The following is a 13,037-nucleotide window of genomic DNA, read 5'->3' on the forward strand; positions in this document are numbered from 1 at the left end:
AAGAAAGTTATATATACAGGGGAAAGGAGTTGCAGTGGATGTTGAGGTAGAAAAGGAGGTAGGGGGCTGTTACGGCATTTGCATTGGAATTTATTATTCCAACTGGGCATTGTTCCAACTGGGGTGACGAGAGAGCCCTTGATTCACACAAATCAGTGCAGCAACATGGACCAGCTGGATCATTTTTGCTGACTTTTTTTTTTTTCTTCCAGCGCTTGGTTGCTATGTTGGCCCTAGTGTCCTAGTTGGCCGTAGCTGCTATGTTGGCCCTAGTGTCCACCAGACATCCACCAGTGACTTTTCCGGTCACCAAGAAAACCTCATAGGACAGTGATTGTGCCCCACTCTTCTGGAGAGAGGAAGGGTTTCCAGAATGAATGGATCCATTGGAACTGTGTGCTCCTCCCCCCACCTTGGGGGGGGTGAGAGTTATGACGTTTGGCTTTCATGAGGTGCCTTCAGTAGGTTTCCCTCTCAGTGCCTTGTTTTCTGCTCAGAAAAGGGGTGGTTTTCACATATCGTCCTTCAGATTGACTTGGACTCTGAGTGGCAGCCTCCCTCTGTTCTCGCATGGGATCCAAACGGAGCTCATCAGGAGCTCTCGCTTCCTCGTTGCACTATTGCTTGGCAGAGGTGCCTTGTGGCAGGCGATGAGCTTCCTAGATTGGGACTCCTCTTAGACTTGGATTCCCTCTCCTGGAAATCTGCATCTCAGCAGCAAATGGATTCCTCTCACTGGAATGAAGTACCTCTTTGGATACCTGCTGAGCGCAATGGGCATAGTTTTCAATTTGTGCCGCTTCCACCCATCTGTGTCGAATAGGTTGACACTCCACCTCTGAGGAGTTAGTTTCTTTACTGGCAGGTTTGTCTTCCAACAGCTTGCCATATCTAGGGCAGCTTGGGTCGGGAGTGGAGAATCGCATGAAAGCTGCTCACCAACCATATTGCAGCCATGGGTTCTTTTCTCCTCTTTCTTAGGTGACCCTGTTAGTAGACTGATTCATTGGCTGACATAGTCCCTATCCATGTGGACATTTCAGCTTGAGTACTACGACATTATCTTGAGCCTTAAGTTTGATACCTAGGCTTGGTTGGTGGGCAGTCTGTTGCTGATCAAGACTGTTCCTCCTCTGGTACCCTCAGGGTTCCCTGATCAATGAGGAAGTCCTCTTCCACAGGGGCTGCCTCTTGCAGTGTTTGTTGTCGCTCTCAGCAGAGGTTTATGGACTTCTTCCTTGCACCTTGAGGGGGCAATCCCTGAGAGAAAAAAAGACAAAAAAAATAGAAAAATCGCCGGGAAACCAAGAATGTTTGAGAGCTCAGTGAGAGAGAGATCCGCCCCCCATGATGTCAATACGCTCAGCGTTTGAGATTGTAAACGGCGCCGGTCCACCGGGCGTCACAACAAAGGGGCTCTCCCCTTTGTTCACCCCTTCGTGCAAACCTTTATGCTTCTTTTTAAATTTGTTTCCTTTGTTAATTAACCTTTTTTCAAGTTTTTTAGCATTCTGCTTTAACAATTGTTTTGTTTTAAATGTTCATTGTATTAGACTAAGGAATCATTTTTCCTGCTTATTCTGTTCAATGTAAACCGGTATGATTTGCATTTTGATGCAAGAATGTCTGTATATAAAAATTAAAAATAAATAAATAAATTGCTCTCATCATGCTGAAGTCTAGGACATTCTGAGATCAGAACTGCAGGAGGGACTCGCTGACATGCCATGCACAGAAGAGAATCTCTTTAGAAATAAGGTCAAGATTAAGGTGACACAAATCTGGGACCACCATGTGACCCTTCTTCATTAGCTCTCCACCAGCACTCCAGACCACCTTCCTCATCCAGGAGGTCAGTGACAAAGTCCTTCTGCCCGAGGAGGTACTATCCTCTGCCCACTTTGTTCCAGTCAGTCTCATCAAGGATCTCATGGCAGTTCCAGGCAACAAAGAGCTCCGAAGCCCCAGCCTGCATCTGTCAATTCCAGGGATGGGGTTTTGACTGGATTATAGGGAGTTTAGCCCAGGTGCTCATGTCCAGTGCGATGGACCCGCCAGTGGGGGGAAGGCTGTGGTTCTTTCCGAGCTGATGGCACACTGTAACCTCAGACCAGTGGGTTCTTTCCATTGTCCACCAAGGGAACAGATTGAACTTATTGGATGCTCCGCCAAATACCGCCCCTCCCCCGAAAAAACAAACTGTTTTTGGGCCCAGTAGCACATCAGGAGGTACTAGTAGCAGAGCTCCTTAATGGCCAGAGCAGTCAAGGGGAAAGAGGGCAGGGATTTACTCTTGGTGCTTCCTGATACCAAAAAATATGGGGATTCTGTCCCATCCTAGACCTAAGGACCTTGAACAAATTTATCAAAAAGGATAAATTCAAGATGATTTCCCTGGGTATCTTTATCCCTTTCTTGCAAAAAGGGGACTGACTATGCTCCCTGAGTCTGAGACATGTGTACACATTGTGATCTTCCCAAATCACTGGATGTATATCAGATTTGTGGTGAGAAAACAGCAAATGGACCAAGGGGTGACAAATCAGGGCAACTGGTGCTAGTCAGAGTTCTCTGTTTGGAAGCTCTCACTGTGTGTTTGTGCGACTCAGTGGGCCTTCGGATACCTTGCTGAATAATGGGGTTTCTGTCACTGTCGTATCAGTTTCTTTGAGGTGAAAAACCCAACTTTCTTCCCTCCTAGAGCCCTTATAGGTCTGCTGCCTCACGGAAAAAGGGGGGGAGGATGCTGGTGCTTCCACAGCAAAGGATTTTCCCCATTTTTCCTGTTTTCGGCATCCTCTACCTTGGGATTCACATGTGTGAGCACTACCATCCTGCTTGTTCTTGGAGAAAGGAGAATTGCCTACCAGTAACAGGTATTCTCAGAGGATAGCAGGATGTTAGTCTTCATGAAACCCACCCACCTCCCCTGGGAGTTGTGTTTTTCCATGTATTTGCTATATCGTGGACTGAGGGGAGGGGGTTACAGCTCAGTAAAGCATGCTGAAAGCTCTAGAATCTTTGAGATCAGAGTTCTGTTACGGGCTCCATCGGATGATGTCATCCTGTTGAGGACTGGCATTCTGCTATCCTCAGAAGAACACCTGTTAAAGGTAAGCAACTGCTTTACTTTCTGTAACATGCCCAGCCCCAAATGACCGTAAGAATGGAGGACCCAAGCCATAGATCAAACCAGGGCCTACTGCATGAGGACAGCCCAAACCAGTTGTATTCTAATGATGAATTACAGTCAAAACTTTGCGATCTAAAATCTATTTGGTGACAATATCTGTTACCATGATACAAAGTATTCATTATAGTTCAGTTGCCATGTCCTGACAGATCAACTTTCTGTCAAACAGGATTCTATTTAGAGATTTATCTACAATGGTCAGTTGCACCAGTTTATGAGAAGGAAGATGTCAGTTTGAATAAAGGCCAGAAATTTTGTCTCATCTGGAGTTTGGTAACCATATACAGATTGATCTTTGATTTAAATTGTGAATTCTTCATGTGGGTACTGGATAGAAGGCAGTGCTGCAATTTAACAGCTTTTGGATAGTGTTATGAAATGATTGATCAGGAAAAAGGATAACTTATTTTTTAGATTACATCATATGACCATGCACTGAAATCCTTTAAGGGTCTGCCAACAGAGTGATAAAAACAGATTTAATTGTACTTGATGGCATCAATATGCTATACCAGACACTGAAATTTTAATGGAGACTGTTAAAACTGTCTGGGAGTGAAGGAGTTGTCTAAAAATGCATTTTATGTGCAAGAATGTAAAGGTGTTTGAGTACTCACATCAACTGGTGTTGAAGGCAGTCCACCTTTTGATGACTTGTTGCAGTATATATTCAGTCTGTGAGAATCTTTAGAAAATGTGAGAATTTAATATTTGTCAGCATCGTATGACTGAATTGAAGCCATTAGTGCTGCTGCTGCTGCTACACTCAAAGGTCTGCTGAGCGAATAAAATTTAGGATTTTCCCCTAATTTTAAAGGCAGATTTAAGAGCATTACTGTAAATGAACTCTGTGCACTCAGATTCTGAATTTTGGAAACTGTATGGTATATACTCAAGAAATTGTGATATCAAGTCACATTGAGATTGTTGTGGATTAATAGGGGAGGTCTAGTTTGCACACACACTTTCTCCTCTCTCATAAACATAGTCACATGTTCATTCTCTCTCGCACTCATTCCTCTCATTTTTCCACACACATGCAGGCAAACATGCTGTCTCACTCGCTCCTTGCCCCACACTGGTCCATGGGATGTCTCATGGACTCGGAAGGATTTGATTCCTTCTGGGACTGCATGGGCTGCTTCAACTACAGCAATGGCAGAGTTTTCTCATGTTTGCCCATAGATCCAGCAATTCTTTTAGCATTCTAGTGTCCAAGTCAAATCCAGAAAGTTCCTAGGTATATCATCGTATTGCACTTATGGAAACTTACATTTGAAGCCGATGCATTCCTTCATTGACATTGTAACTCCATATATAGAAGTGCATTCCTGCAGTGACATCAGAAAGCATGTATACTTTTGCAGTACCAGATTAAAAATTACTTATGTTTTTTAAAGTGGGCACTGTTGCCAAAATTACCACCTATGGTAAGCAGTTACAGCTTTCATTTACAGTACAAAATACATGCATCTCCAGTCCCCCTCTTTCAAAGAACAGTCTAGGCAGATCCTGGGACATTTTGAGTACAGAACACACTCCAGTGTGTGCATTAAAGAGGGTTTTTTTTTTTTTCTTTTAGAGCACTTTGCAGTTGCTAAAGGCACTTGGTTTTGGTTTCATAATTCACAACAGCACACTTAAGACATAATTTGATAACTTTATAACTTTAATGTGCCCATTATGTATGACTCTGGTTAGTGCCACAAACAGTGTTTTATATATTCAACCAAAATAGTATTGGAACATGATCTATTGGATAATATAGAGAAAATGTAGCACTTTGAAAAGATATTATGTAAAAAATCATTTTCTTTTTAGCTCCCTGGTCTACTGTGGATGGAAGAATAAATGCCTCTGAACAGACTTCTGCTTCTTTCACGTCACTTGGATTAAATTCTGCGGTTTCTGGTAAATTTTCCTAATACCCTTGTTTTGTTTTGTTTTCTCAGAAAATGCTCAAACTAGTTTCCTTTTACTTTGTAACTTCAAAATCGAAAGAGCTCTGGCTACATTTTCTCTGAAATTTTTAGTGCATGACTATGGGACTAATCTCAATGTAATCTGCTTCCTTAGAATTTTTCAAGACATTTAATATGTTTTGGGTTAAGCACATTTGTTTGTACATCAGTGGCTAGCACTCTGTGGTTCCATGCATTACACCCAGTTCAGATTCACTTCTACAGCATTATAAATCACAAGTAAAGTTGCACATTAACTGTACAGCAAACCCTTGGGTGGCTCAGATAAGAATAATATAACTTTGGTATTGGCTGTTGCTTGTCCTTCTGACATGGAAGAGGTTTTTACTAGTTTTCGAAGGGAATTAGCAATAACAAAACAAAAAATAAAACTTGCATATAAAAACAGTTCTTGAAGATCAGTTACAATACCCATCCTGTTAAATATATTTATATAGACATTTGGGCTGGGGGTTAAGTGTTCATTTTATGTGGATGACATACAAATTGTAGTTCCGGTGGATAAGGATGAAGCTATCACTTTCTCTTGCTTGAATAAAAATTTAGGTATAAAACCTAATTGGTTTTTGCATAATAATCTGGTATTCACCACTTAAGAAAACAGAACTTGAAGGTAGATAGGAAAGATCCTGGTCCATTATGTACACCAGTAAGGATAGACTTGTGGTTTGACCCCATTTTGGTACAGTTTTTGGTTGTTAAGTTGGATGGTAATCTTGTTAAAATTCTGGAGTCTTATGTAAGTACATATGACTTTTTTTTAGAAGTTGAGGCAGTTAGCTGTCCAGTTTTTGATCTAAAATCAAGACTGAACTATTTTAATAGCTTGTCTGCGGGCCTCCCTGAGCGACTTACACATGGGCTACGAATAGTCCAGATTGTAGTGTTGGAATATTCAAGACTGACTTCTATTTCATCTGCCCTTCACTTACTGCATAGGCTGTCAGTGAATGCTTTCTCCCAATTTAAGATTTTTATTCTGTTTAGGAACTTTAGAGGTAATGACCCTGAATTTCTTAAAAATAAGCAGACTTGGTACTTTCCATGACAACAGTTAAGATCAAATCAGGGTGTCTATCTCTGTTCCTTTAAAAAGATGAATTCTACTCCAGTTGAGAGCATGGGCTTTTTCAGTAGTTGGCCCTTTATTATAGAATAGGTTATCTACAGGTATCTGAGTAGAACAGGAATTATTCCACATTCCAAAAAAAAGCTGAAAACACAGTTTTCAATATTGATAAGCCTGGACGTTGAGATAACCTGAATTAGTTAATGTTGTATAGAATGCTTTTGATCCTAACAAAAAAAAAATAAATTGATAAATGTTAAGTCTCTGGCATAAGTGCTAATCTCCGATGTTGAGCGGTTCACTGCAGTTGTGCATATTGGTGACATCATCCTGACAACATCAACACAGACATGATTTCCAGAGCTTTCAAGGAAATTCTTGGCGATCTAAGCATGTGCATTAGTACCCATGTTCACACAGTACACCATAGTTTGTCATTTTACATGGTTAGTTGTTGGATGTGTTCACTATGGCTGCTGCTCTTTTTGTTGTATTTTAGATTCATAGCTATTTTTTTTTTCTCTATATCCGTACCAGTCTGGATTGAATCTGCCCTAAAATGCACATTTGATGCCCCTGGAACTTGAGTATCAGACCTTAATTGTTTTGGAAGAAGTAACTATGGAAATGCTATGCATTCCAGTCCCACATAGCATCCTACCTGCATAGTCCTATTCTAGAACAGACTTTAATTTCAATGGTGCTGTTCCCTAAGGTTTGCTCAACTAGTATTGGTACTTTTATGATTCCTGATCATGCTCCTATCCTGTTAAGGTTGACTATAAGCTCTAAAAAGATCCCTTCATTTGCATGGAGAATGCAGTCATCCTTGTTTTATGATCTTGAATTTAAAATTTATTTAAATGATTCAGAGGAAGTAAGTTGTGAGACCTTCTGGAATGCTGGAGAGGTGGTAATTAGAGGACAGATTATAGTTTGCTCATAAAAATAAAATAAGGGACAAGAGATATTGCTTCTGGGAGAGCAATTGCAAACTCTTAAAAGGACCCATTTCCTCCTTGCAGCCAGAAGTCTTCCAGTAAATGAATAATACTAGACTATCGCTGAATGCCTTCTCAAGGAGAGATGCAGCATATCATACATAAGACTATATTTCCTAGCGTGTAGCCAGATAGACTCAGGACCAGTGGGTTATGTGCTCTTCTGCTAGCAGATGGGAGACCGAGTCAGATTTCAAAGCTGATGTCACCTTAGATATACCCCTGCACTGAGCTCAGCTCTTCAGTATCTGTCTCCTAGCAGATGCAGACACCATCCCTAACACTAGAATAGTGTTAATTACAGCAAAGAAGAAAAATTTTTACCTTAAAGAAGATCGAGTCCCACTCTTCTGCAGTGATACCTAAGGGTCCCTCCTCCAGTTGAGAATTCCTGAAGTGATTTTAGATATCCCTCAGAGGTGTGCCTTGGTCCAGTAGCTGGTTCTCGGCATGGACTTAGCCCCCAGAGTGTCTGAAAGGCAGCGGGTGTACAACGGAGCGTGACAGTGAAGGTAAAGTCCCCTCCCCCTGCAGCTGGAGACTGTCCTGGTATGCGATCGGTAAGCACAGAGACCAGGTAAGCAGAAAACTTTAAATTCAGGTCTCCAGGGCTCAGATTGCCGTACTGATTCCGTTTTTTCTTGCGGAGTGGTAAAAAGGGGAGCACCGATCAGGTTGAGCAGCCTTGGTTGGACTAGGCCCCGATCCGGTGCAGGGGTCCAGACGTGGAGACCCTCGAGGGCGCCATCTTATGCGTGGGTGGCGTCTGCGCCATCTTCCCTTCTCAACCGGTGGTACACGTGGGACCGGCAGGCCGATGCGCCCAACTTGTGCGCATCCAATATAGATGCGTGCCCACCGCATGCACAACTACACGCACAGCCGCGTTTACAGCTACACTCTCACATTGTGCTCAAACATATAACTACGTGCACATTGAAGCACATTACCTGGGCGCCGAGACTTAGAGGCAATGGCACCGGCGTCCAAGAAGCCCAGAAGGCACTCTTTTTGCACAGCCTGAACTGGAGTCCTGCCTGTGTCGTCATTGCGAAGAAGCCCAGGGGGGACCAAAGCCTGGTCCCTCACTGTCGGAGAATGGGTCCGGAACTACTGCATACGATAGCACCCCGGATCTATGCAACTCCAACATGGCATCTCCACAAGAGGGCACCTCGGGGGCCCCTACTCGGACTCTCCCTGGGGTTAACATGGACCCAGGGACCTTCTCCTGGCTAGAATTTTTCCAGGGGCTGCAAGCCTTCGTTCAGGCACAATCAGCTCCAGGATACTCCCGGCTCTGTTCGGATGCCTTGCCTAACCAAGAATTTCCCAGACGGGGACCAGGATACCTCAGATGATGGCAGCTCTCTGGAAGAAGGAGAAATCCCTCCAGGTCTGGAACTATACAGAACCATGCTTCACTTCTACCACAGGGATGAATTACCAGCCCTTATTTCCCAGACTCTGAGGATCCCAGGCATGGACCCTATGGTGGAACCAGTGAAGAACCCCATCTTGGTGTCCCATCATAAAGCCTCCTGCTATTTCCCAGTGATGGAAGCCATCCAGGAACTGATTGACCTGGAGTGGGATGCCCCAGAGGCCAGCTTTAAAGGAGGTCGGGCCTTGGAAGCCTTGTACTCTCTGGAACCAGCGACCAAGGAATGTCTGCGTTTTTCCGAACGTGGGCGCCATGGTCTGTGCCGTTTCAAAGCGAACGACCATTCCCGTTGAGGGAGGGGGCTGCATTGAAGGATAATAAGGATAGACGATTAGAATTTATCCTTATGCAGGCCTTCGCAACAGCAAGGACACTGCAGGTTGCTTCCTGCTGCGCACTGGTAGCACATTCCTGTTTGCTCCTCGAGAGAAAGAGAGAGAGAGAGGCAAACGATGCAGGAACATATACCGGTGAAACGATTGAACCTGCAGCAGCTCAGATCTGGTGCGTACCTCAGCCAGAGAAGTAGTCTCTGTAGTGGCGGCCAGAAGACAGTTATGGTTGCAGAATTGGTCTGCTGACACGACCTCTAAAGCGAATCTCACAAGGATGCCCTTTAAAGGATCTCTTATTCGGAAGCGAACTGGAGATGTTAGCCAGCAAGTGGGGTGAGTCTCCAGTGCCTCGGCTACCGGAGGACAGGGGTAAAAGATCCCACGCCCCTCCCCCAGGAGAACTAGGGGCTGAGGCTCTCAGCGATTTCGATTGCGACCACTCCAGTGCTCCTTACTGTCACACTGGAACCCACTGTCCCAGGACTACTCAATTTGCCTCCAACTACCAGCAGAGGTATGTTCTCAGCTTCAGTGGTGGCTACAGGAAGACCACCTAAGCAGAGAAGTAAGCCTATCCCCACTGAACTGGATCGTGCTCACCACGGATGTGAGCCTACGAGGGTGGGGAGCCCACTGTTAGGAACTGATGGCCCAGGGCAATGGAGCAAAGAAGAGGCGGGATGAAACATAAACCGCCTGGAAACTAGAGTAGTCAGACTAGCGTGCCTGCGATTCAGCCACTGACTCAGAGGCAAAGCGATTCGAGTAATGTCTTATAACACTACGATTGCCTACATCAACCACCAGGGAGGAACCAGGAGCCATCAGGTGTCTCTGGAGATAAGACCCTCTCATGGCATGGGCGGAGATGAACGTACAAGGGATCTCTGCCTCCCACATCGCAGGAATAGGCAGCAACTCAGCAGAGAGAGCCTGGGTCCAGGGGAATGGATGCTGTCGACCAGTCTTCCAACTGATAGTAAATCGCTGGGGCCTCCCAGCCATGGACCTACTGGCCACCTCTGTGCCCAAGTCCCCAGGTTCTTCAGCTGCAGTCGAGAGCCACATTCCCAAGGGATCGACGCTCTCGTCCAGGCCTGGCCAGACCTGTACGTCTTCTCCCCCCCCCCCCCCCCAAGGCCACTACTGGGCAAGATAGAACACCACACAGGACTAGTTCTACTAGTGGCCCCGGGTTGGCCAAGACGCCCATAGTACGCAGATATGCAAAGACTCCTTGCGGGGAGCCCTCTGTGCTTACCTCCACGCAGGGCCTGATTCTTCACGAAAATGCATTGCGATTCTCTCTTACGGTCTGTCCCTAGAGAGGACTTGCCTGAAGTGCGGTTACTCGAAGGCTGTGATTGACACCCTGCTCCACGCACGCAAGTTCTCAACATCTCTAGCATACGTACGGATCTGGAGAATATTCAAAGCCTGGTGCAAGGACTGCAGGATACTCCCGTGGGCGGCCAAGATCCCCATGATTCTGGAGTTCCTACAGGATGGTATTAAGAAGGGGAGGTCCAAGTGGCAGCCCTCTCCTGCTTCAGAGCCGAAGTGAACGGAATCAGTCTTATCAGCTCATCCAGATTTGACCCGCTTCCTAAAAGGGATTAAGCAACTTCGGCCATCCTAAAGTGGCTGGTGCCCTATGGAACCTCAATCTGGTATTAGACTTCCTAACGGGGGCTTCCTTCAGACCAACGAATGGTCTGTCACTATGCCTCTTAACATTGAAGATGGTATTCCTGGTGGCACTATGTTCAGCTCGTCGCATCTCTGAACTACAGGCACTATCCTGTCGGGAACCGTTCCTTAGGTTCACTCCTGGAACCATACAGCTGTGCACCCTCCCCTCCTTTTTACTGAAAGTGGTTTCAGAGTTTCATTTGAACCAAGCCATCTCCCTACCATCTCCGGCTGAACATAGGGACTCGGAAGACTCACACCTTTTTCACCATCTAAATATCGGCAGACTTCTGGTGTGATACCTGGACAGATCGGAACCGGTGCACAAAACGGATCGCTTGTTCGTTCTCCACAGCAGGAAGAATCAAGGAGAAGCGGCCTGTAGGCAACCATAGCTCACTGGATGAAGGAAGTAATCAAGGCACCCTACATAGAGGCAGGAAAGCCCTTCCCACTGCAGGTTAAGGCTTGTTCTACTAGGGCCCAGGCAGTATCTTGGGCAGAAACCAAGCTGCTGTCGCCTGCCGAGATCTGTCGGGCAGCAACATCTTCCTTACACACTTTCTCCAGGTTCTACCGCCTGGATGTTCAGGCCCGAGAAGACTCGGCCATCGCAGGGCAGTACTAAGTGGGTTACGGGCAGCCTCCCACCCTGTCCATGAGTAGCTTTTGTACATCCCACTGGTCCTGAGTCCATCTGGCTACACGCTAGGAAATGGAGAAATGACTTGCCTAATAATTTCGTTTTCCTTAGTGTAGACAGATGGACTGAGCATCCCGCCCACAGCTGCCCCAGAGAAGGAGGACCTCTGAAAGCAAACCTCGAGACTAAGCAAATAGGGGTAAGCCGTTGCCTACCCCTAGTTCAAGACACCTGCAGTTTGTCACATGTCTGGGTTGATTGCTTGAGAGCACTGGCGGTCTCTAGTTTTTTAAATTAGTTGAATCAGTTCGTTCAAGTTTAATCAGTTTTAATCAAGTTAAGCAAATACATATCCACAATGGCTTTTCAAAGAGAATACTGAAGAGCTGAGCTCACTGCAGGGGTACATCTAAGGTGACGTCAGCTTTGAAATCTGACTCAGTCTCCCATCTGCTAGCAGAGAAGCACATAACCCACTGGTCCTGAGTCCATCTGTCTTACACTAAGGAAAACGAAATTATCAGGTAAGTAATTTCTCCATTGTTCATTCAAGGGAATTAAGCCAGCAAACTCTTGGCACACTTGCTCCGAAACAATAAGCCAAAGCATTACATCACTTCCTTTTCAGTTGAGCAGGGTAAACTTTCTGCTAATATGGAAGGTATAACGAACATGCTTCAATTATTAACAGAAATTGTATGCTAAGAAGGTAGAACATGCTTCACAGCGAGAGGAGTTTTTTGAGGGTCTTTCTCTACCTCTAATATCGATATTACACAAATAGATGTTGCACAAACCCATTACTGCCAGTGAAATTAGAGCTATCATACAATGTTTACCTTTGGCAAAAGCTTCAAGGTTGGATGGGTTTGGGGCAGAATTTTATAAAATATTTCAAAATGAAGTGCTGGATATGTTACGTATGAATAAAAGATGTTTACAGCAGGGATCTTTCTCACAGATCATGAATACAGCCAAAATATTGGTCTTCCCAAAACCAGGCAAAGATTTAACAGTACCAGGCTTGTATAAACCAATATCTTTAATAAATATGGATCTAAAGATATTGGCAGCCCTTCTTGCTGCCCGTCTAAAGAAGGTTGTACCTAATCTCGTGGCTGTTGATCAAACCGGTTTTGTTCATGGTAAACATGGGGTTACCTATGTTTAAGCTGATAGAAGCAATCAGTTCTGGAGAACGATGTAATCCCAGGGGTCTCATCAGTTTAGATGCAGAAAAAAAATTCAACAGTGTACATTGGGATTACATGTTTGGATCTTACAAAAATATGGGATACCTGATTCTTACAAAAATATGGGATACCTGATTCTTTTATTCAGTGGATCAGGTTGTTGCAGCTTGAAAAGTATACAATGTTAATGAGCTATCCAAACTTATTTTTTTTAATGGGGGCACTTGTCAAGCTTGTCTACTGTTTCAGTTACTATATATTCTTACAATAAGAACCACTTGTGCAGAAGCTTCGATTAGACAGCTCAATTCAAGGCTTTGTTTTGGGTAAAAGTGAATCCAAGTTTTGTCTGTCTGCAGATGATATGCTCTTATTTTTGGGTGAGCCATTAATCTCCTTGGAAAAAACTCTAGATATGATCAAGCAGTTTGGGTTATTTGCAGGATTAAAAATTATTTTTTCCAAATTGGAAGCACTACCAATAC

At 44.6% G+C, this 13,037-nt stretch overlaps 1 protein-coding gene across 3 annotated transcripts in view; it reads left to right on the forward strand.

Moving 5' to 3' along the window:
• MTDH (metadherin) overlaps positions 1–13,037 on the forward strand; it is a 186,394-nt gene that overhangs the window by 93,320 nt on the left and 80,037 nt on the right. For all 3 annotated transcript variants that reach the window (XM_029591759.1, XM_029591760.1, XM_029591762.1), the window contains one exon: positions 5,015–5,104. In XM_029591759.1, coding sequence (XP_029447619.1) covers positions 5,015–5,104 — 90 coding nt within the window. The remainder of the gene's footprint in view (positions 1–5,014; positions 5,105–13,037) is intronic.

The sequence above is a fragment of the Rhinatrema bivittatum genome, chromosome 2 (assembly GCF_901001135.1).
Source record: "Rhinatrema bivittatum chromosome 2, aRhiBiv1.1, whole genome shotgun sequence".
NCBI classification, from domain to species: Eukaryota; Metazoa; Chordata; class Amphibia; order Gymnophiona; family Rhinatrematidae; genus Rhinatrema; species Rhinatrema bivittatum.